General features: G+C 44.2%; 3 protein-coding genes across 3 annotated transcripts; 2 read left to right on the top strand and 1 right to left on the bottom strand.

The window, feature by feature from the left end:
- The first annotated feature begins 5,955 nt into the window (after positions 1 to 5,955).
- LOC119299859 (probable carboxylesterase 17) lies at positions 5,956 to 7,026 on the top strand. The gene has a single exon (XM_037576995.1). It carries the CDS (start codon positions 5,956 to 5,958, stop codon positions 7,024 to 7,026), a length of 1,071 nt encoding a protein of 356 aa, XP_037432892.1.
- A 2,093-nt stretch (positions 7,027 to 9,119) lies between these two features.
- On the top strand, positions 9,120 to 10,773 carry LOC119299514 (aspartic proteinase nepenthesin-1-like). The gene has a single exon (XM_037576723.1). The coding sequence runs from the start codon at positions 9,228 to 9,230 to the stop codon at positions 10,545 to 10,547; it is 1,320 nt and encodes a 439-aa protein (XP_037432620.1). The 5' UTR covers positions 9,120 to 9,227; the 3' UTR covers positions 10,548 to 10,773.
- Positions 10,774 to 12,652: 1,879 nt separating this feature from the next.
- Positions 12,653 to 17,712, bottom strand: LOC119299515 (eukaryotic translation initiation factor 2 subunit gamma-like). The gene is made up of 9 exons (XM_037576724.1): positions 17,512 to 17,712; positions 17,104 to 17,217; positions 15,972 to 16,033; positions 15,127 to 15,239; positions 14,737 to 14,839; positions 14,000 to 14,227; positions 13,698 to 13,916; positions 13,349 to 13,609; positions 12,653 to 13,267 (listed from the first exon to the last, which is right to left on the bottom strand). The coding sequence occupies exons 2-9, from the start codon at positions 17,207 to 17,209 to the stop codon at positions 12,965 to 12,967; spliced, it is 1,395 nt and encodes a 464-aa protein (XP_037432621.1). The 5' UTR covers positions 17,210 to 17,217; positions 17,512 to 17,712; the 3' UTR covers positions 12,653 to 12,964.
- Positions 17,713 to 25,282: the final 7,570 nt, after the last annotated feature.

Genomic DNA, 25,282 nt, shown 5'->3' on the forward strand with positions numbered 1-25,282 from the left:
GCAGATGGAAGATCTGCTCGAGTATGTACCCAGCAGAGTTACGGACCGGATGAATTACGAGCTGCAAAAGCCATACAGGGCGGAAGAAGTTAAAAAAGCTCTGTTTCAAATGGCACCGTCAAAAGCCCCAGGAGTCGATGGGTTCACCGTGGGATTTTTTCAGCGACACTAGAATCTCCTAAAGGATGACATAATTCCAGCGATGCTCGATTTCTTGAATGGTGGTGAACTGCCAGCGGGTATGAATGACACATCCATCACCCTAATACCCAAGGTACGTTTTCCACAAAAGATTTCCCAATATCGCCCGATCTCTCTTTGCTCCGTCCTGTATAAAGTTGCTGCCAAAGCGATCACTAATTGGCTGAGAGAGTTTTTGGATGATATTATTGGATCGGAGCAGAGCGCATTCGTCCCGGGTCGCTTGATAACAGACAATGTCTTAATCGCGTATGAAAGCGTGCATGCCATGAAGAGAAGGAAGAAGGGAGGAAATGCTGCTTGTGCTATTAAGTTAGATATGATGAAAGCGTATGATCGTGTTGAGTGGCACTACCTCGAAGCGATTATGCTAAAGTTGGGGTTTGGAATGGAATTTGTTCGTCTCATTATGAAGTGCGTAACTTCAGTGCGGTTTGCTATTCGAGTAAATGGCGAGCTTCTCCCTTTCTTCTCTCCCTCTCGGGGGTTCCATCAGGGTGACCCCGTATCACCTTACTTGTTTCTGCTTTGTGCTGAGGGCCTCACTTCACAGCTGAATTTCTATGGAGGGGCTTATATCGACAAAGGCATACGGGTTAGCTATCGATGTCCGTGGATCAATCACTTACTTTTTGCGGACGATAGCCTGATCTTCCTGCAAGCTAAGGTGCAGAGTGCTTATCGGTTGAATGAGGTTCTTCGTATCTATGTGGAGTGTTCTAGCCAAGCAGTGAATAAAGAAAAAAGTGCAATATTTTTTAGCCCAAACACTCATGATTCTACAAGGCTTTTACTAAAGCAAACGCTGCAGATTTCAGTGGAAGCTTTTGGTGAACGCTACCTCGGCCTTCCAACGGTTGTTGGTCGAATTACTGGAGGAACTTTCGACCACATCGGGGAGAGGATTCGGTCAAAACTCCAAGGTGGAGTAGAGAGACTTATTTCATGCGCTGGAAGGGAAGTCAGAATTAAAGCAGTCGCCCAATCAATTCCCACATACAGTATGTCTTGCTTCCAGCTAACGAAAAAAGTGTGTAAGAAGTTGGCCTCGCTTATGGCAAAATATTGGTGGAGCAATAACCTTGATCGCCGGTCTTTACATTGGTTATCTTGGGATTCTTTGGCTGCACCAAAAGTTAAAGGAAGGATGGGATTCAAAGACTTACAACTCTTTAATTTAGCACTACTCGGCAAGCATGGGTGGTGCTTGATGACGAATCCCAACTCTCTGTGTTCGCGGGTCTTGAAAGGAAGATATTTCCACTCCTGTGATTTCATGCAAGCCACTGCACCAAAGTTTTCTTCAGCTGTGTGGAGGGCTATAATCGCAGGCAGGGAAGCGTTGAAATCGGGCTTGCTTAAGCGCATTGGAAGCGGCACGACCGTTTCTATCTGGGAGGACAAATGGATCCCTGATACCAGAACTATGATTCCGGTTGCTCACATTGGTAATGCGCAGCTACAACAAGTGTCTGATCTTATCGATCCTGAAACTTGGCTCTGGAAAGATCAGGTAATCAAAGAGAACTTCATACCATCAGATGCAGACGCCATTCTGAACATCCCCCTAAGGATTGGCGGTGGTGATGATATTCTGGCATGGGCTTTTGAGAGATCTGGTTCATACATTGTCAAGTCAGCTTACCGCGCTCTCGTGACAGAACGAGCATTTGGCTCTAGAGGAAGGGACGGTAGTCGAAGCATTAGCGACAGAGAAACAGTTATGGACCACATTATGTAAACTGAAGGTTCTGCCAAAAGTGAGAGTATTTTGGTGGAGGGTTTTACGAGGTATTCTGCCAATAGAATCCACATTCAAATATCGACATATAGCAACAGTGAGCCAGTGCAAAATATGTCAGCATGAAGATGAAGACATGATGCATGCATTGTTGAATTGTTCCCACGCGAGAGGGCTTTGGACTCAAGCTCCGGTTTGGCTTGGGGTAAAACGACCTGATCTACACCCTCTAACATGGTCAAAGGATATCACTTGTGATCCCAAGTTCTCTGAGTCCGATCGAGCCAAACTGGTGACGATCATGTGGGCTATTTGGACGTCTAGAAATAATATAACTCATGATAAAGGTGGTCTCGACCCAATACAGTCCATGAAAATGACCAGAGATACTTTAGCTTTGCTTGATCTACCAAAGGCTCAGGCCCGGCTGCTTCCGGGCCATGGATGGAGGCCACCTGAGGAGGGGGAGGTCAAGATAAACACTGATGGCAGTTTTGCATTGGAAGCTCGAAGAGGAGGGGTGGGAGGAGTTGCTCGATCTCTTTCCACTTTCAGAGCTGCATGGTGTAAACCTTATCAGGGGATTACCGACCCCCTTATCTCTGAAACCCTAGCAATCCGGGACGGTGTCATATTTGCTAAGCTCAGGGGTTATGAGAGAGTCGTGATAGAATCCGACTGCCTGGAGGTCGTTAATCTCTGGAACTCGCGGCATGATGATAGGACTGTTGTGGCGCCCATCCTGTCCGAAATTTTGGAGCATTCTTCTAGTTTTAAGTCTTTCTGTATTCAATATATTTCGAGAACAGCCAACTACCCTGCTCACCTATGTGCTAGACATGCAAGCACACTGGATGTAACAGAATGTTGGTTTGACTCTGCCCCTGGCATCATTGTAACTAGCCTCCTTGCAGATTCTGCAGAGGCTTCGGTTGTTGAATAAAGCTCCAAATATTTCCCCGTAAAAAAAAGACAAACTGGAACACGTCCCCGCTCCATCCTGGCCCTGGCCCATTTATTAATTTATAATTTTTTTAAGCTTCAAAAAATAAGTGGGTGAGGCAGTATCGAACACCCAACCTCTTGTTTTATGTATACCTACGGTAACCAACTAGGATAGTGCACCTCTTCCGCTTGGATTCTTCTTTTATTCGTCTTGTTGTGTATTTTATCAGTTTGTTTTTCTTTTTTGCCTTTTTTTCTTCGGTTTATTTTTCTTTATTTCTTCTTATTTTTCTATTTTCTTTTTTCATTTTCTTAAATTCGTGAACATTTTTTAAATCCCTGGACTTATCTTTTAAATATGTGATCTTTTTTCATATAAATGAATATTTTTCAATATCGCATACTTTTATCAATTTCAAGATCTTTTTTTCAAAAAAATTAACCTTTTTACTAATTATTTAACCCTTTTTCAAGTTGATGAACTTTTTGAATTTCACAAACTTTTATCAAATTCGTGAACTTTGTTTTGTCAAAATTGTGAACTTTTTTTATTTTGCGATTTTTTTTTCAAATTTGTGAACTTTTTGTCAAATTCTTAACCTTTTTCAAACCGATGAACTTTTTTCAATTCCACAAATTTTTGTCACACCAGGAAGCTTGCATTGCACGTCTCAGCTGACACATGTAATCATATATAGGATAACCTTCCCTAAAAATAATAGTTTAACCCTTTTGAAAATTTGAAATTTCACACAAAGTGTGTAGTGCCTAATTCTTGGCATACATAATTTGAAATATCATTCTTCGTAAATCAATATTCCTTTCACGTACATTTCACCCAAACAATTTGAATACCTTCTTTACTCAACAAAATAATATGAATACTCTTTTTATCGCATCAGCCAAATTTAGAGTGCATGCTTTCTAATATGCTATCTATTTAGGAATAGACATAGTAGTTCATAACCAGGCTGATAGCAAGTCTATCACCCAATTCTCCTCTGCTGAAGCAAGGTTACTTGCAAATTGCAATGCAAGGTTGGATGAACTCGCATGACCTGACTCCAAGCAGAAACAGGGAAAAAGGAATTAGAGATTCATCTGAAAGTCCTAAGAAAACAATAGCACCCCAAAGACCATGTGCAAGGAAGGGTGAGAAAGGTCCTTTTGAAAGCACGTTGATTTTCGACATCCGTCGAATGGCTCCAATTTTTTTCCACCAACTTATATGATAAATTCAAGGCATCGTGCCAAATTGTTTGGATTTTTAACAAGTTTTGCATTTTCTAGAGTTTTCTCGGTGAAAAAAACTGATAAATGGGCGGACGTGTCACAACGTGCAAATGGTGTCAGAAGTTGTTCAAACCTAGCATGGATGTTTCATATATCCGTGTCAAGATGTTGCAAGAAGTCGGGGTTATTCATCCATAGAAAAAAAAACACCTATTGAGAGGAGTGGGCTAGACTAGGCCAAACGGGTGCATCAGTGTGCATGTAGTTTCTAATTAAGAATGCCTCTGTTATTTCCAATTTTTGGCATTATCAATCAACATGAACATTCTCCTATATCCTAACAATCTATTGAAATTAGTGAACAATTTATGGAATTTCAAATTGTGTATGAAAATTTTATAAACTTGAACACTTTTTCTAAAACTGTGGACAAATTCCCAACAATTGATATTATCCACAAATTGCAAACATTTATTAAATTTGTGGCCAAAAATGTAAACGTGAATAGTGTTTTTAATTTCAGAATATTTTTAAAAATTGTGAACAATGTTTGAAAATATGAACATTTTTGGCATTACAAAAATATTTCAAATTTTTAGATAGGTTTCAAAAAGGAGAAAAACAAATTAAGGAAAAAAGAAAAACTAAAAATAGAAAAGAAAAAAAAGCTTATGTTTTAGCCCAACTAGGCAATGCATCTTTCCTGTCGCGTGCCTGTTGGGCCTGCCCAGGCATTCATGGATTTGAAAAAAATCATGAATTTTAAAAACAGATGCTCACGAATTTGAAAAAAAAAATCCCGGGCATTGGAAAAAGTTCATAAAGTTGAAAATAGTACTTGGATGTGTAAAAACGTTCACAGATTGAAAACAAAGTTCACGATATTAAAATAATATTTCCGAATTTGAAAAGTTCATGGATTTAAGAAAAGGTTCGCGATTTAGAAATAGTTCGTGATTTTTTAAAGAGAATTAAGATCAAAAGAAAATTGAAAAATAAAAAGGAAAATGGGACAAACAAACTCCCCCAAAAAATAAAACCACAATTTAAAAAAAATCATGTTTCGAAAGATGTTCAGAAATTGTTTGTGTTTCAAAATTTTGTTCACTTTCAAAGTAAAATTGTTCAAATTTCGTTCACAAATTCCAAAACTATTCAGCATTTTAAAATTGTTCGCATTTTTAAAATAAAAGATTCAGGCTTTTTCAGAAAATATTTCATGTATATGTACGCTAGTGTGTTTTCTTATATATTGAGCTACCAAACGGGGCCTAAATGTATACTGTCATACTGGCTGAATATAGCTATCATTACACTACCAATTCAGAAGAAGAAAATGTAGCTAAAAGGACAAAGTATAGAGTTGGCTGATGAAAATTTGATGAAGTGGAATATACCTTCCGGATGAATGTATAATGTAGCGTGTATAATAACTCTATGGAGAACGTGGAAGGAGCAACACTACCAGATTATGCTAGTCAATCGTGTGCACCAATCCCTTCTATCTGACATTTCCCATGTCTTAATAAATCAACCTTGGAAATTAATTTCAGCACGGACGGCAGCAACTAAAAGTATTTTGTCAGAACCAGGATGTTATTTTACTTTCACATAGAGACAAGAGAGAGTAATGTCAACAATGACAGGGCACAACTAAACTATAGAGTTTAATAAATATGAATACCCCTCGCCCCCAGCAAGAACATTATTTAGCTAACTAATAACCCACCCTTGAAACCTCTATATAAGGCTTCGTAAGAAGTGGTTATCATCCCATCAAGCGACACAGCCAACATAGTTCAAACACACGCACACGTACCAAAAGTCACTAGAGAATGGCAGACACTGTCTGCTGCAAGAAACTAGTGGAGGACATCGGGGGTTGGATCAAGGTCTACGACGACGGCACCATCGAGCGGTCTCCGCCTCCCCCGGAGGCAAGCCAACTAGCAACCACCATTGCGCCGTACGATGTGCCGCGCAACGGTGTAACGGTGCACGACATCCGGGCCAACCCGCCTCTCCGCCTCTACCTCCCGGAGGCGGCTCCTTTGGCTGGTCGCCGTCTTCCGGTCCTCCTCCACTTCCACGCCGGCGTGTTCTGCCTGACCGACCCTACCTGGTCGCTGTACCATTGCTTCTACGCCCGTCTCGCCGCCTCCATCCCCATTGCCGGTATCGTGTCCATCACTCTCCCCCTTGCTCCGGAGCACCCGCTCCCGGCGGCCATAGCCGCCGGCTTTGCCGCCATTGACTGGCTGAAGTCGCTCGCTCAGCCAGGGCTGCTAGCTGAACCGGTCCTTGAGCCGACGTCCGACCCGGTGGGGAAGCTCAAGGCCGTGGCCGACTTTTCACGTGTCTTCCTGATAGGTGATAGCAATGGAGCCAACCTGGTGCACCATGTTGCCGCCGGGTTCAACTCGGCGGAGCGGGCCTACCGGGGCCCGGTCCGGCTCGCCGGAGCCATTATGCTCAACCCGGGTTTCTCCCGGTCCACTCCAAGCCGATCCGAGTCGGCCGACATGCAACTGGACCCGTACGTGGACTACAAGCTGGCGGACAGGCTCCTGGCGCTGGCACTCCCCAAAGGCGCCACCCGAGACCACCCCTACATTTGGCCCGTCCGGGACGACGCGGCGGCGGCAGTTCTGGCCATGCCGCCGCTTCTGGTGAGTGTCGCGACCTTGGACACGATGCGTGACCGGCAGGTTGAGTATTGCAACGTGATGCGGCGCGCTGGGAAGGATGTAGAGGTGGCGCAGAGCCCCGGTGTGGGCCATATGTTCTACCTTAACCAGGGCGCCCCCGAGCCGGCCGACGAGGAGGCGGCGGCGCGCATCGCCGAGCTCATCGAGGCCATCAGAGGCTTCGTCGGCAGGCGCCACGGCTGTGTCGCTCGGATGTAGATGTGTGTCAGTGTGTGTCCATTGGTTTGCGTTGCTGTTCTGAATCATATGCATCTTGTGTGGGTCTCTCCTGGCAATGGGTTTTGTGAATTGTGAGTGGTCTTTCACAGTTTAGCTGGAATGTAATGTGATGATTTCATATATTTTTCTTTTCAAAGTATTTACTTTCCAAAGCTTCAATTAAGGTTTTTTTAACATACAAGTACACACTCAAACGCTTATATACACGCGCATCCACTCATACCTATGAACACGTGCGCACATACATCTTGCCCCTATGAGCACCTTCGAGAGACTAAGCGGCATATCATCTTAAGATTTTACAAAGACACCGTAGGCGTCTCATAGTCGACGGAACGTCTCCTTCCACTGAACACGCATCACCGAGAATCCTGAAATAAATCCAAGAAAAATGCGAGCATCGTGACTTGAATTCTGATGAGCGAGAATACCATTGTCCTCCTAACCATCCAACCACAGGTTGGTTCGCCTCTTCAATTAAAATTTTAACCAGAATAAAATGATTGTTGGGCTATGTCGTGTCATGGGCACCATTTCTCTCATTATTATTGTTGTTGCTGCTGCTGCTGCTTGTGTGATTTTTCGCATGTTTTGGATTAGCTATTCCTTATAAACTGGATTAATCTTTTTCTAATGAAATATTCAGATGGGGAGCCATTCCATCCCGTTGTCAATTCAAAAAAGAAAAGAAAAAGGATTGTAACCTGAATGGTATAGATAAAGGGGAGTGAGTGAGGCAGGTCATAGTGGGAGGTTCCATAAACTAGTATTTCCTCTAATTTTCTATACAAGGCAACTTCGCTTTCATGTCAAACTTTCAAAACAAGGGTTATGTGTCACACACAAAAACTATTACCGAAAAGTTTTTTGAAATGTGCATCAAATGGTAAAATCTAAACCATTGGATGGTTTAAATTTTACTAATGATGTGGAAGAGAATTTTGTGACTTGGCAGCCTTCTGCTACGGAGTTCATTAAGGTTAATATTGATGCAAAAATACTGCGAGTGTGAGTGTGGTGGCCAAGAACCGTAATGGAGAAGTTGTCATTTTGGCATGGGGTTATATTGGGGTTTGCAATAGTGTGGATGAAGTGGAAATTGGAGTGACCCTTGCAGGGTTGTACATTGGTGTTACTCTAGACAAACCCATCATTTTAGAAACTAGTTATTCTTTTGTGGCCTCTTTTCTTGGAAATGATCTTCTAGACAGGTCTTCTCTAGTTGATCTAAATATGAAAGCATTAAGTATTTTCAAGATGATGATAAATTGCATGACATCCAAGATTAACAGAAGGACCAATAGTGTGGCGCACGAGATTGTGAAGTTTAGTTTTGATAGCTCTTCTTGATAGTGTTCAGCTCTGCGTGGCTAAAGTTATAACGGATGATTGTACGAATGTTTTAAATTAATTAATAAATGAGTGGTGTTTAAAAAAATATGCATTTTTTAACACAGTACAGACACAAGCGCTCATATACACACGCATACACTCACTCCTATGAACGCACATACGCACACCCTACCCCTATGAGCATATCCGAAAGACTGAACCGGCATATCATCTTGAAATTTACGACATACTCTTTATGACATACGACTCGTATACTTTGTAGGTAAATTAGAGATTAAAAGTTAGACATAAAAATATGAAGTGGATTTGTATTTGTACTAATATACACTCCTCACCCCTACGCGCGAAAAATAAAGGTCCCCGATAAATTTTGAACGTTGGATTGTAAGCATTTCATCCCAAACGGTTTTTCATAGCAACTTTAGTTGTCAAGACGTGGCAACTTTGTCCCAGTTTGGCTTTTTTCAGAACATTGTCATATTTGCCAATCTGGCGTGAACTAAAATTGCTATGAAAAACATTCGAGTTATCATACTTAAAATCCGGACGTTCGGGACTTATCATCTCCGAAAATAAATGACATGAGACCGACCCCTACCTTAGACTCGTCTCACGCACGGTGCCACTGCAGTCATGTTCAGCGTCGGTATCAACAGTGATTGGTAATTTGTAAGTCTACCCGGCGACAAACTATCTGTGCATTGCCACCCATTATCTATCCTCAAGAATGTCGCGAAGACGATAGCATCGATCGATCTATATTCATCCTCTATTCCCCGGCTCGATCGTCACTAGCGAGCAAACAGGGTCTAATCAAACGTGGAAAAATGGCGCGAACTTTGGTGTTGCTGCTCGTGCTACTGTGCTCCAGCGCAAGCCTCGTCACAAGTAGCACCAGCGCAGGGGCAGGGCTCCGCATGAAGCTCACCCACGTCGACGACAAGGCCGGCTACACCACGGAGGAGCGCGTGCGGCGCGCCGTCGCCCTAAGCCGGGAACGCCTGGCCTCCATGCAGCAGCAGCGTGGGGCAGTCGGCGACGTGAGCGCGCCGGTCCACCTGGCCACCCGGCAGTACATCGCCGAGTACCTCATCGGCGACCCGCCCCAGCGCGCGGACGCCCTCATCGACACCGGCAGCAACCTCATCTGGACCCAGTGCGCGACGACGTGCCTCAAGGCGTGCGCCAAGCAGGACCTGCCCTACTACAACCTGTCGAGCTCGGCGAGCTTCGCGCCCGTGTCGTGCGCGGACAGCGCCAAGCTGTGCGCGGCCAACGGCGTGCACCTCTGCGGCCTGGACGGCAGCTGCACCTTCATCGCCAGCTACGGCGCCGGCAGCGTCATCGGGTCGCTCGGCACGGAGGCCTTCACCTTCCAGTCCGGCGCGGCGAGGCTGGCCTTCGGGTGCGTGAGCCTGACGCAGATCGCGAAGGGCGCCCTGAACGGCGCGTCTGGGCTCATCGGGCTCGGCCGCGGCCGCCTGTCGCTCGTCTCCCAGACGGGCGCCACAAAGTTCTCCTACTGCCTCACCCCCTATCTCCGCAACCACGGCGCATCCAGCCACCTGTTCGTCGGCGCGTCGGCGAGCCTGAGCGGCGCCGGCGGCGCCGTGACATCCATACCGTTCGTGAAGAGCCCCAAGGAGTACCCCTACAGCACGTTCTACTACCTCCCTTTGACGGGGATCAGCGTGGGGAAGACCAAGCTGCCGATCCCCAGCGCGGCCTTCGAGCTCAGGCGGATCGCTGCTGGGTACTGGTCCGGCGGGGTGATCATCGACACCGGCAGCCCTGTGACGGCCCTCGCCGACGCCGCGTACAGGGCGCTGGGTGAGGAGGTGACCCGGCAGCTGAACCGCAGCCTCGTGCAGCCGCCGGCGGACACCGGACTGGACCTGTGTGTGGCACGGGACGACGTCGACAAGGTCGTGCCGGCGCTGGTCTTCCACTTCAGCGGCGGTGCGGACATGGCGGTGCCGGCGGGGAGCTACTGGGGGCCCGTGGACAAGTCGACGGCGTGCATGCTGATCGAGGAAGGGGGTTACGAGAGCGTCATCGGCAACTTCCAGCAGCAAGACTTGCACCTGCTCTACGACATCGGCAAGGGAGAACTTTCGTTCCAGACCGCGGACTGCAGCGCGCTCTGAGCCCCTAACCTTTGTGTCCTTAGCTGATCCCATTTTTTTCTACAGTTATTTGTACACCGCCCCTTAAAAACTTTCAAAGGGGTAAAATTGTCCAGTGCTAAACTCCTATACCCTCAACAGAACGTCTTATATATATTTAAGGGAGCACCTAGAACTCATGTAGATGAGATATAATTTGGTCTCATTCATTTTTTGAAAACTAGAACAGATACAATCCATGTCAGCACACACGCATCTTATAGCATCATATCCAATAGCTATAAAAGGTGAATAAGATCAAATTATATCTCATCTAGATGAGTTCTAACAAAACTGTATATTTAATAAGCAGAGGATCTTTTCTAAAACTAGAGATGATACCCTCACGTTGCAGCGAGAATTAGATGTGATAGGATAAACTTTAGTATTCTGATTAGCAATATGAGAATTGATACTCAAGCATATTTAATATATTGGATTAATATAGTTGTAGAAAATTTACATCTAACATAAATAACATTCTTGATGCATGCTAAGATGGGTATTTTCTTTCATGCATAGAGGCATAGTTGTATGCTGAGAGAATTATATTTAATGAGACATGATGACATGATGAATTGATACAGTTACATTTCAAAATAATTGAGTTAGTGAGATCAACTATTTAAGTATATATGATAAGTGTAGTTCATCTGAGTTAATAACATCTTTTAGGATACTAATTTATACCACTTGAGTTGGATTGGATAATTCGGATAGTACTTAATACCGCCATACAACCCTGTTATGCAAGTGAGCGCATCCTACACTCAGCTCGGAAAGCCCAGTGTAATGTTACATCTACAAAAGTTTCTTTTTCCAAACAAACTGATGTGGAGGACTATAATTGGTAATAGTCAGAGCGGCATACAGATTGCGTACATTGCTTCGTCGTGCGTAAACCCACTCGGACGGGGTTTTCTTTCCGATTCATCCAGCCGTTCATCTGTTTTCCTTTCAAACAACAGTCATCGATTACCTTTCACTACGATTGGGAAGCATACAGTATTATTGTCATAGTCAAAAAACTCAAACAAGGCACATGCTGAGAAAAATTAGGACCAACTGAACCCTGCTCAAGGCAAGACATAATAATGGAGTCAAATGAAATAGGCAATGTAGCCTCCTCTCAAGGTTGTAATTAAAAGTAGAAATTTATTTGGTAAACTAGCAACTTGTCCTCCTCAAAATTTATTTCGTAAACTAGCAATCTTTCTTGGCATCGTTCCTAAATATAAGTCCTTTTATAAAGATTCTGATATAAAGTACATACGGAGCAAAATGAGTGAGTCTACACACTAAAATACGTATATATGCATCTGTATTCAAGCTTTAATGCCCACGGAAAAGCTGGTGGGTCAAATACCTTACCAGCGTGCAAGACGGGGATGAGGATGGGACAGCATTACCCGGAGCAAAATGAGTGAGTCTACACACTAAAATGCGTATATATGCATCTGTATTCAAGCTTTAATGTCCACGTGAGAGCTGGTGGGTCAAATACCTTACCAGCGTGCAAGACGGGGATGAGGATGGGACAGCATTACCCGTAACCGTTACCCACCTTACCCGTTAAGGACGTAGATGTGGGCTCTAAAATTCGTAGATCACGTGTAATTCCTGTCCTTAACCACCCAAATTTTCACCCATCCCACCCCATTGGCCAAAAAGCACTAAAAAAGCCCTAACCTAGCAACAACATATTATTTATTATGCCAAAATACTATATATTTTTCCTATTGAAATGCTGTTGAAGATTGTTGTTAATTGCATGTCTAGGTTTTTCCACGGATAAAAAACCTGACAGGACGGGTATGGAAATATTTTTATCCCTGCAGACAAGTATAGGGATGGGGACGGGCATGGAAAAGTTGTCACGGGGATACCTCCTGGGTAATCCACATTGCCAGCCCTCGTATGTAGTCCCTATTGAAATCTTTTAAAAGGGCTTATATTTAAAAACAGAGCCCTCGTATATAGTCTCTATTGAAATGAAATCTCTAAAAGGGCTTATATTTAGAAACGGAGAGAGCACGTACTACAACTCGTTGGCAAGTAACATTGCAGTCAACAAACAAGGCACAAACTGAGTAAAATTAGGAGCAATACTGACAAATGGAGTCAATGAAAAATAGGCAAGACGATTAGGGCAAACCTGAACCAAAGTAGTAGGTTGCTCACCTACTAACCACGGCCATGATAACACAGCAAGTATAACAAATCCTAAATTCAGAAAACGAGAAAGCGTAGACAAATCCCGCAATAAAAAAACTTTCAGACTCATAATGTTTTCTCCTCCACCTCACAAGAACTGTACCTAGGAGCTCTCTGCCCTCCCACATTTCGCTTCTCTTGTTTCGCAAGCTATGCGGCTTTTCGTTTCAGAGGGCGGGTGTGCTTCAGAGCGGGCACGGTGGAACTTCGAGGGTCGCACCAGCTTGGATCTGGCCCCATCCAATGAGGCGCCAATGCTTCTCGACACGGCGGCTCAACGCGACCTTCTCGCCTTTACTTGTGCAGACGGGCGCGGTGACCTGGAGCTTGGCGAGATCGTTCTTCACGGCGACCACACGGGCGCCGGTGGACATGGATCCGATGTTAAGCATCAGGATCTCCCCCTTGGTGAGCTTGGAGACCTTACCTGCCTTCTCTGTACCCTTTGTTCTGACACCCAGCAGCCTTCGGAGAAGGAAGAAGTTGATCTGCAAAGCAATGTCCAAGGATTGTCATTAATAGCTGTCTCTGTTTGGCTAAAATCACAAGGCAGCAAAGATTCGACAAACCTCGAGCTCCACGAATACGTCAGGGAGCGACTCGATTTCTCCTAGAACCTGGCCAACCAGCCTGTCAGCACGAGTCAAAGTTGGATCCATGGTTGTTCCCACACCAATAAGCCCTCCTGGCACAGCAAATTGGAGTTCATTCTGCTCAGCGTAGAGCGAGACAATCCTTGAATAGATTGGGGTGCACTTGATGTTGCCACTCTCATCCTTCATGACAATGCCAGGGCGAACTTCAATGTTCTGGTTCACCCTGAGGACTCCCTGTAAATTATAATCCACACTCAGTTTATATTTACCACACGAAAAGCAAGAACACTCATGATCTAATTCAGTTTATATATCTACATACCCTGAGAATGCTGCCACCTGCTACCCCACCCCTAATTTCATCAACCTCTGAACCAGGCTTGTTGACATCAAAGGAACGAATAACAATCATGTTGGGAGGTGAAGTGAAGTTCCTTTCCGGAATGGGGATTTTCTTAATAATGTATTCACAGATCACATCAATGTTGTACTTCAGCTGGGCAGATATTGGCACCACAGGAGCACCTTCAGCTATCGTGCCCTGCACATATGGTAGTGAAAAAGATCAAACCATGAAAGAGAAGACATGTATTTATAACACGAGAAATGACAAACAGTAGTGACCTGGATAAATTTTTGGATTGCTTCATGCTGGTTCATTGCTGCACTTTCCTGGATAAGATCAATCTTATTCTGCAAAATTATGAGATGTTGGAGACGCATGATTTCAACTGCTGCTAGATGCTCAGATGTCTGGGGTTGTGGGCAACTTTCATTTGCTGCTATCAGAAGCAAGGCTCCATCCATGATGGCTGCTCCATTAAGCATTGTAGCCATGAGAATGTCGTGGCCCTGTTCAACAAGGTAGATATTGTAAAGACATACAACATTTACGTAATATCATATTCAAGTTCCAATAATGAAAAGAATATGTAATGGTCCATCAGAAAACTCTGATGACTTCCTAATCAATATAATGATTCACTTGAATAATTTGGCGATACAATTAGAAGTGTAAACAGCCATTATAATTATTATCTATGGTGGTACAATTACAAGTGTAAACAAGCCATTATTATCTATGGTGATGCAAGTAAAACTGTAGAATGCAAAAATGTTACTAATCACTTGGGTAGGGCAAGAAATGGTCGGGCTATGTACTACTCCCTCCGTCCGGAAATACTTGTCATCAAAATGTATAAAAGGGGGTATATCTAGACGTATTTTAGTTCTAGATACACCCCTTTTTATTCATTTTGATGACAAGTATTTTCGGACGGAGGGAGTACCTGTAAGCATTCATGTACTAGATACGCAGAAGAGAACATTCATAACAGAAAAAGGGTAGAGCTACATCATACCGGGCAATCAACAAAGGAAACATGTCTCAGGAGCTTCATCCTAGTGTTTTCAAACCCAGGAACATCACAGGCAGGAGTATCTTCTTTCCCGCTTCCATAAGCCCTTTATATAATTGATGAATTGAAGTCAAATAGTGTCCAAGAGTTTAAAACCAAAGCAGTAATTTTGGGTCTGGTAAATAATCATACGTTATCTAATTCTGGGGATCAAATTTGAGATTTCAATCATGAGTTCTACATTGTATTCACTAGAAAATAATCATATGAGCATACAGGTTCAATAATTTATAGGAGCATGGAACAGTGCCCCCTGAAGTTCGTTGCTCTAAAATGTAGAGGCTGACAGTAATAGAAGCTAATCAGGTAAAGAAGATAAGAAATTTAGCATACTTGTAACACATTGGTCGTGGACATCTGTCATCTTCGCATTTATAGATTTTTGCATTAGCATATCCCAGCTTGATAGTGATGTTACGTTCAAGCTCATTCTTGAAGCGAACAGTCTAAAAATCAAAACAAAGGCATCAGACAATAATAATACTAAAAAAATTCCATATGGAACAGAATGAGCACATCAACATCCATTTAGTTAGTAATCATTCTAGAAATTATTGCAACAAACGAAGGTAGCATGAATTACAACAGTGCCATCACTCGAGCCGAGAACTAGAGCACTTATATTTTTTCTAATAGTAATATTAAATGAATTCCCAGACTATGCTATTATCAATCAGGTTTAAAGAAATCTGCAGCGCATTCCTAGCAAGTGCTAGGTGTAGTTAACTCATTTATTTAACCAAAAGTAATATTAGCATGATGTATTTGAGTAATATGGCAAACTCACAAGGGTTACTGATAAATGTGATAAATACTTAGGCCTCCTTTGGTTTGGAGGAATTTCATAGGAATTCTAGAGGATAGAATTCTTATATGATTTTTTCCTTTAGAGCCCTTTGGTTCATAGGAATGGATTCCTATTCCTATATAGGATTGGTTCCTATCCTCCACATTTCATAGGAAAATAAAAATGAGCCTAGACTCAATGGAAAAATTCCTTTGGTGTCAACCAAATGACATCTTGTTTCCTATTCCTACTCATAGGATTTGAGATACATGTCATCTCATTTCCTACAAGATTCCTATTCCTACGATAATCCTATCCTATGAACCAAAAGAGGCCTTAACAGGCTTTACACAGAATGGAAAGAAAATGTGGCCAACAGAATGAATGATACCTGAACTCCAGATATAGCTTTCACAACAGTAGACTTCCCATGGGCCACGTGACCAATTGTACCTGAGGTGTAACATAAAGATCGCAAATATCATGCCACCGCACAAAGTCACCTAAAATTCGGATATGACCCAAATGCCACGTAAAAATATAGATAAAAAACACAGTTCAAATAAGCGCTAGGCGTTAATCATGCGTTTGGCCACCTACTTGTGCATTGATAGCTTATGCGCTGCTTAGGCGCGAGTAGGTGTTAGTACTGTAGCATGAAGAAATAAGCTAGATGGGCTGGGCTGGCCTATTAAACCACAGGCCCATCTTCCTGTTCTCCTAATAGAGCTCCCGTATGTGTACAGTCGACTGAAAATCTAGGTATACTCCTCACACACCCCCCCCCCCTCATCCTCTCTCCCTTGCTGCATCAAGGCCACCCCTTTTTTTAGTGCCAAGTGAGGCGTTATGCCAACACCCAGCACTTAAGCACGCCTAGGCGAGCGCCTAGGAACGCCTTTTTGAACTATGATAAAAACAAACAAGAGTAATTGATGGTTCACAAAACAAAACCACAAACAAAATCCACTAGTTGTACTAGGAAAGTTTGCTCCATCAAAGCACCCTGGCTTTAAGAGTTCCAATGGCATTTTCCAAAAATGGCATTTATTATTCTTAAATAAGTGAGACGTCATGTGCATCACTTAAGGCAATACATGATCCATCGCACTATCATAAAAAGAAATCATATTGCTTCCCCCCATGCAGTCACAAAAGGATTAAGCGCAACCAAAAAAACAACAGGTGAGGCTTCAGCATCGTGGTCAAGGCTTAAACAGGTGCATATACAGAGATAAGACAATGGTTGCAACATCTAAGTACCACAAAAAAAAAGAGCAACATCATGCAAATGAAACTCCACTGTGAAATATATACATAGACACAGTAATTTGGGAGGAAGGTAATATAATAGGCACCACCAGAGAATGTACAACAGTAAACAGCAAACATTCCACACATCATACTAATTACGGAGAACATAAGGGACAATCCACATAGCTTTGTACTGTTGAACGCCCGTAAATTCTCCATATTGATAATTACTGAACATCAAAACATTGCCAGAAGGACGGAATCAGTACCGATGTTGATCGTTGCTTGGCGCGAGATAACTTCAGGCGACAACGGGTGCAGCTTGGTGACATCAAGCTTGGTTAGGTCCTGCTCCATCAATCCTCGGCGCGCCATGATTGAAACTGAAAGAAACAAATGATACAAACAGTGTTATCACCCTGTGTCTCCGACTCGCGTTCACTGACCCAAAGACCAGTTGCAGGAAAACAACATATGCTGGCGCAGCTGCAGCAGTAAACTGATCCAAAAAGGACAACCACAATCTAGAATCTACCGAGTTCTCCACCATCCAACCTAAAACTCGACGGCCAACTTCACTTCTAGTCTGGACTTAGCCACGGAATCAGCGGCCTCCCGTATCCGACGGCGAGAGCGTGCAAGGAGGGATGGGATCTAGGGGAGGACGAGGGACTCGCCTTGGGTTGGAGGACCGTCGAGCTGGGTGTGCTTAACTCGACGAGGAGGGTCGCCGCGCACGTGGATGCGCTGCGCGCCGAGGGGGCGAGCGGGGAGGGCGCTAGGAAGCCGGTCGCCGGAGACGGGGGTGTCGCCGGTGGTGCTTGCGAGAGCGAGGACGCGGCGGCAGGGAGGCGGCGTCTGGGGGGTGGGGGGAGGGTTAAGGGTTCGTGTACAGGGGTGTGTTATTCTGTCGAGCCAAACAAAAATACGTTGTTTTGTCCAATTTCACGAGGAAGGCGGCCCATTCCAGTGTCCTCCTTTCTCGTAGCCTCCTTGAACTCCTGGAAAAAAAACCGAAAAGGCCCAAGGGCATATATTAAATATCCTTACAAACACACCCTTACATGAAAAAAAATCACCCCTAAAAAATAGGAAAATAGGAAAATCAAAATCTTAGAGATGTCGAACTCTTCTTCCTCCTGCATCCACCGATTAGTGCGTCATGAGAATAACTCGATGTCGTCTCTGGGCCTCCGCCTCGGCAAAGCAAACTTTTTGAAACCCCAGAGTTGGTATAAGAAGCGGTCGAAAAGTCATCGATGCAGACCAAAAGACGCCGGCAGCTGGGATCTACAAAGCAAATCGCTGCCTCGAAGGAAAAAACCCCAAAAAAGAGCTTGTAGAGACTCCAAAGACCACGAAAGTCGACCGAATCCAGGCGGATCAACCGAAAACCAAAACCGATCTAATACGGGAAGACCCGTCGGAGACACAACTCGACACGTCTCTCGTCGGTTGAAGACATACCAACGGAACAGGGATAGGACGAGTAGAACACTATTCCTACCCTCGGGCAACACCGCCACTCCGTCGCCCCAGACCTAACATGAAGAGTCCCTAAAGAAAACCTAGAAAAAATCACACACCCCGATGTATGACAAGTCTGAATTTGACGTCGAGATCGCTGTCGTACAGAACCGTGCACCAACGCCCTCTTCTCCGACGATCTAGCCAGACCTGACCGTCGATGAAGATCTCTACATTGTATCCCTCCGGTCACGCCGGTTTCACCAACGTCGTCGTGCACTGCCTGACGAAGGCCTCCGCTCAAGCACACATCTCTGTGATGGTGTCCTAGACTAGAGGGTACTCACCATGTCATCTTCCAACTAGGAGGTTCGAGCCGAGGACCCCCGTGGTGGTTCATTAGCGAGCCACTTGGAACGGCCCATGACGCATATAAGGGAGATTTCACAAGTCTTGGTGCATAAGACGAGTACTCCTATTATCCTATGCCTCTTGTGTACTATATAAACTGAGGCTAGGTTAGTCAATAGATCATCCCATATTCAATAGATTCATTCACATGCGATCTCGAGGTAGATCATCTTGTACTTTGTACCCCATACATGATTATGCATGGAGCTCAAGGGCTCAATGTTAACAATGCCCTCACGCGACCGTGCGGAATTTTCTGGACGTCGGATTTGTTTTGGCCACCACCGCCTCCTCGAGCATCGCTTTGGTGATTGCTTCAATAGAATTGTGCGGAACTGAGCCTACAACGACCTTGTAGTTCAACGGTTTTTGATGGAGAAATCTTCGGCAATCATCGATGTACTAGAGCCATGTCGAATTTGGGCGCAAATCCGCATGAGTTTGGGACGAACAGTCCAGCGAGCAGCTTAGACGTCCTTTGGAAAATCCAATAGTTCATCAGCTGCGGCATTCCTATGTCGACAACCCCTCAAAAATTCAGCTCGATCTGACTGTTCAAGCTCAAGGACGAGTCCAAGGAGTGCACCAATTTTGGGATCTGATTTCTGCATGAAAACGAATCCAACTCAAGTTCTTCTTTTTCATGAATGGGTTACCGGACATCTTTCTTGGAGGAACTTTTTTCTAAAGTATTGTTTCTTGTTCTCAAACATGTAGCCACAAAATTTGAGCCTATTTTGAGGTGATCTTCACCATCACGTCGGTGTCAAACGAACCTGACTTTGTTGCTCCACAGATGCCGACCTACGCCAGCATCAACTGCATCATCACTCCATCAAGCTGACATCAACCACGTCGCATGTCCACCTACAGGTTAGCCGACCAGGAGTTCCACGTCGTCAAGACGACATCATCACCCCATGGATTGAGTGGGTCAGGCGCGCCGTCACTTCATCAAGCTAGTATTGACCACGTCACAAATTTTGACATGCGTCGACATCACCCCATTGTCACCTCATCGAGCCAACATCCACCTCGCTAGCTTACTCCGGCACGTCGGCATGCGTGGGGGCTCTTACGTCACCTTACCGACCTGCTCCATCACCTTGGCTAGACCGGGCGCTTCGCCAGGGCTTGATCAACTGGTGCGCGTCGGTCCTAAACAAACGGTTTTTAACCGCTTTCCGCGATGGCATATGAAACTGTCGCTAAGTGAGTGTGTGCGATACGGTGTCCTTCCCACACGACCCATAAATCATCGGGGATAGGCCCTCCTGGGACCCAGGCTGGGGCCATGTGCGATCGGGCGAGGCATCGAAACTCAATCATTTCCGTAGGTATGTACATCCCACACGGTGAATCCCAGAAATCATTTCCGTAGGTATGTACATCCCACACGGTGAATCCCAAAAATCATTTCCGTATGTATGTACATCCCACACGGTGAATCCCAAAAATCATTTCCGTAGGTATGTACATCCCACACGGTGAATCCCAGAAATCATTCCCGTAGGTATGTACATCCCACACAGTCAATCCAAGGAATACGTTTCCATTCTTATGTACATCCCACACAGTCAATCCAGGGGAAACATTTTCGTTCGTACATACATTCCACACAGTTTTATGTGTAGGCTCGTGTCTGAAAGGTGTAACTATCACACACGGTCTTCCTTGGTTAATTGTTTGCTTTTATCAACTATATCACACATAAATTGATGAAGAAAACTGTGTGGCATTGGGCTATCCATCGCAAGCGCTTTTGCTGCTAGAACCGTTTGCAAAGATCCATGACACATTTAGCAGGTTTATTAGTTTAAAATTAATAATTCTAGTATTATGTAAATTCACATTTCATATCGAACAGTTGTTTGCCAATTTCATATCAGGCACATAAATATATTATAACATCACAGTACGGTAGCTACATGAAAACATCACAGTACAACATATAGCTAGTTCAACTTCATAAGAACAATATATTCATTTCCCTAATCGAGATCATCCAGGCTCGTATTATCCACCTCTGCTTTCAGTTCAGTAAGAACCCGTTTTGCACGGGCCAACTGGGAAAGTGCCTCCTCCTTCGCCAACACCATCTTATCAAAGTCTGATTTAAAAAATCTGAGCTCATTCTCCACCTTCAACTTTTTATCCCGTGTCTTGAAATATGCTTCAGCGTTGACAAGAATTTGGCCCTGTTTGGTTTGACTGTGGATTTCTAAAAGCAGCTGTGAAAAATCTGTTGTGGAAAAATAGCTGTGGAAAATCTGATGTAAAAAAGATGTAGGTCATTTGGCAAACCAGCTGATACAGCTTTTTCAGATTTTGGCCCGCAGCGGAATCAGATTTTGGAAAGCACGTCCTGGGCTACTTCCGCTTTTGGTTCAGATTTTGACAGCGGATTTATGGAATCGGATTCTGCTGGGTCCGTCCTTTGTTTCAGATCCTTCTACGTGGTAGCGGAATCCGTCGATAAAAGCTGAACCAAACAGGGCCTTTCTCTAAGACTACGTGTGTTCTCTTCCTCATACATGCTCCAAAGCTTCGTGATACGTCCATTTTGCATCATGCTTTTATATCAATATTTATTGCATTATGGACTGTTATTACTTATTACACATAATGTCACAATACTTATGCCTATTTTCTCTTATTTTACAAGGTTTACATCAAGAGGGAGAATGCCGGCAGCTGGAATTCTGGGCTGGAAAAGGAGCAAATATTAGAGACCTATTCTGCACAACTCCAAAAGTCCTGAAACTTCACAGGAGCATGTTTTGGAATATATAAAAAATGCTGGCAAAAGAATTAACCAGAGGGGGCCCACACCCTAGCCATGAGGGTGGGGGCGCGCCCTACCCCCCTGGGCGCGCCCCCTGTCTCGTGGGCCCCCTGGTAGGCCTCTGGTGCCCATCTTCTGCTATATGAAGTCTTTCGTCCGAGAAAAAATCATAAGCAAGCTCGCGGGACGAAACGGAACCTTGGCGGAACCAATCTAGGGCTCCGGCAGAGCTGTTCTGCCGGGGAAACATCCCTCCGGGAGGGGGAAATCATCACCATCGTCATCACCATCGATCCTCTCATCGGGAGGGGGTCAATCTCCATCAACACCTTCACCATTACCATCTCATCTCAAACCCTAGTTCATCTCTTGCATCCAATCTTTGTCTCAAAACCTCAGATTGGTACATGTGGGTTACTAGTAGTGTTGATTACTCCTTGTAGTTGATGCTAGTTGGTTTATTCAGTGGAAGATCATATGTTCATATCCTTTATGTGTATTAATACCCCTCTAATTATGAACATGGATATGATTTGTGAGTAGTTACGTTTGTTCCCGAGGACATGGGAGAAGTCTTGCTATAAGTAGTCATGTGAATTTGGTATTCGTTCGATATTTTGATGAGATGTATGTCGTCTCTCCTCTAGTGGTGTCATGTGAACGTCGACTACATGACACTTCACCATTGTTTGGGCCTAGGGGAAGGCATTGGGAAGTCATAAGTAGATGATGGGTTGCTAGAGTGACAGAAGCTTAAACCCCAGTTTATGAGTTGCTTCGTAAGGGGTTGATTTGGATCCATATGTTTCATTGTATGGTTAGGTTTACCTTAATACTTCTTTTGTAGTTGCGGATGCTTGCAAGAGGGATTAATCATAAGTGGGATGCTTGTCCAAGGAAGGGCAGTACCCAAGCACCGGTCCACCCATATATCAAATTATCAAAGTACCGAACGTGAATCATATGAACGTGATGAAAACTAGCTTGATGATAATTCACATGTGTCCTCGGGAGCGTTTTCCTTTATATAAGAGTTTATCCAGGCTTGTCCTTTGCTACAAAAAGGATTGGGGCATCTTACTGCACCTTATTTACTTTTATTACTTGTTACCCGTTACAAATTACCTTATCACAAAACTATCTGTTACCGATAATTTTAGTGCTTGCAGAGAATACCTTACTAAAAATTGTTTATCATTTCCTTCTGCTCCTTGTTGGGTTCGACACTTGTACTTATCAAAAGGACTACGATAGACCCCCTATACTTGTGGGTCATCAAGACTCTTTTCTGGCACCGTTGCCGGGGAGTGAAGCATATTTGGTAGGTGGAATTTGGTAAGGAAAAATTTATACAGTGTGCTGAAATTTACTGTCGCTTGTTACTATGGAACATAATCCTTTGAGGGGCTTGTTCGGGGTATCTTCACCCCGACCAGTAGAGCAAAGAGTTGCTCCTCAACCTACTGAACCTACTGAAAATGTTTACTTTGAAATTCCTTCTGGTATGATAGAGAAACTGCTAGCTAATACTTTCACAAGTGATGGAACATTACATCCCGATTTGCACCTAATCTATGTGGATGAAGTTTGTGGATTATTTAAGCTTGCAGGTATGCCCGAGGATGTTATCAAGAAGAAGGTATTCCCTTTATCTTTGAAGGGAAAGTCATTGACATGGTTTAGGCTATGTGATGATATGGGATCATGGAACTACAACCGATTGAAATTGGAATTTCATCAGAAGTTTTATCCTATTGTGGCGACCCGACCCGAATGGATCAAGTCTACTGTGCTCCGGTGTCATCCCTGGATCAGTAATGCTGACACCACATAGTACACCGAAGGATTTATAGCAGAGTGGCAATCACACACTTATTACATCGTTGTCTCAAAGAGAACTTATTACAATAAATATGGCTTAAGGCCATCTAATAACGATAACAGCAGAAGACTCGGAAGATAAATGGGTCCATCAACTCCAACGGCATCACTGAGTATAGAACCACGACCTAAAAGCACCTTACTCGTCGTCTGAAAAGTCTGCAACATGAAAGTTGCAGCCCGAAAACGGGTCAGCACATGGAATATGCTGGCAAAGTAACACATAGAGAGTAATGGAATGAAACAGCTATACTACATGCATATATGGCTGGTGGAAAGCTCTATGGTTATAGATTTTGCGTAAAGCCAGTTTTTCCCTACTGCAAAGGAATAAATTTATTTAACTATCATGGTAGTTGTTAAACATCGAGAATGGTTGACAGCATTCCGATCCCAATTAAGTGAACAGTTAAAACCCAACAAGATTAATTAGAAGTAACATGTTGAGATTCACATGATATTCAAGTACTAGATACTCAAGTTGTCCATAACCGGGGACACGGCTAATCATGATTAGTTTGTACACTCTGCAGAGGTTTGCGCACTTTTCCCCACATGACTCGATCGCCTCCGTTTGTTTTCTCGCACTACATGGTGTTTGAGAAACGGATGACCGAGACATAGTCTTTCAGAAGCGCTAGCACCTTACATGTGGGGTAGACCGTACCACCTACAACCCCTACATCTGCTAGTCCACCCCGTAAGAGTTCGCACAACTTAGTCAACTATGCCAGAGCCCATAGTAGCATGTGGCTGCACACGGAAGTTTCTAGCATGAATTATCTTATGATCCCTTTGAGCCTGCGTGGCGGTCCAAAATAAAACAGGCAAGTCCTGATAGACATCAGGTGCCTCAATCCACCCAGATGTGTGTTTAAGTGGCCACCTTAGATAAACCATTAAAATTAATAAACTCACATCTGTCATGGATATCACTCACCCAATCCACGTCTACTAGCATAGCATGGCATAAATAAGCAAACGTAGAAGTAACTCCCAAAGGTTTCATAATAAACAGGTAATAGGTACTACCTCGTCTACTTCCCATCCCACAGTTTAATTAGATCCTAATCATGCAATGTGAGAGGATTGATCTAATGCAATAAAACTGGGTTGTAGAAAAGGTATGATCAAAGTGTTACTTGCCTTGCTGATGATCCGCGAGACCTAGGGTTTCGAAGTAACAGGCGGCGCAATCCGGGTGATCTATCGCAGACAAACAACAAGCACACAATAAGTACTCATCTAATGCACAGGTAAAACTCGAACAAGAGAACGAACCAGAAAGTTCAACTTAAGAACTCCGGTTGCAAAGAAAGAACGAACCGAACAAAGAAACAGAAAACAAACGGCGGAAGAAAACAACTCGGTTCTAGCAAGTTGGAACTAGGTCAAATTTTCCCGGGGCAAAAACTTGTTTAAGTTGATTAGACGGAACAGCGGTTTCAAAACGAAACTCCAGGCGCTTGAATCACCTGATTCCGATAAACGAGCGAGAAGAAAGACTAGAACGAAGATCGGATCTGAGATCACGATCGCGGAATAAATCTGACGAAAAGAAAGAAAAAAAGAACGACTAAACGAACGGGCGTCGTTAACCGGGAATAATCGGTGATCACGTTCGTTGAGACGAACGGTCCGAAAGAAGAACGAAAACCGATCTAGGGTTTTCGGAAAAAGAAAACCGAAATAAAGAACGAAAGAAAACCGGAACGGTTAAGAAAGAACCGGAATGGTTTAGAAGAAAAACTGAACCGAGGGAAGAAAAAGAGACGCGGCGCGGGACAACCTCGGCGAGGCTCCAGCGAACGGCGGCGACGGTGGCTATAGGGCGGCGGCGGCGGCTATAGGGCGGCGGCGGGTGAGGGGCGCGGGGTGGGGCGAGGCTAAGGAGGAGAGGGGCT

This window comes from Triticum dicoccoides, chromosome 5A (genome assembly GCF_002162155.2).
Source record: "Triticum dicoccoides isolate Atlit2015 ecotype Zavitan chromosome 5A, WEW_v2.0, whole genome shotgun sequence".
NCBI lineage: Eukaryota > Viridiplantae > Streptophyta > Magnoliopsida > Poales > Poaceae > Triticum > Triticum dicoccoides.

Coding starts and splice junctions, on each gene's coding strand:
- LOC119299859 (XM_037576995.1), top strand. CDS start 5,956: ATGGCAGACACTGTCTGCTGCAAGAAACTAGTGGAGGACATCGGGGGT.
- LOC119299514 (XM_037576723.1), top strand. CDS start 9,228: ATGGCGCGAACTTTGGTGTTGCTGCTCGTGCTACTGTGCTCCAGCGCA.
- LOC119299515 (XM_037576724.1), bottom strand. CDS start 17,209: ATGGCGCGCCGAGGATTGATGGAGCAGGACCTAACCAAGCTTGATGTC. Junction 16,034..17,103: donor CCAAGCAACGATCAACATCG/GTACTGATTCCG, acceptor GTTACACCTCAG/GTACAATTGGTCACGTGGCC. Junction 13,917..13,999: donor CAATCCAAAAATTTATCCAG/GTCACTACTGTT, acceptor CCATATGTGCAG/GGCACGATAGCTGAAGGTGC.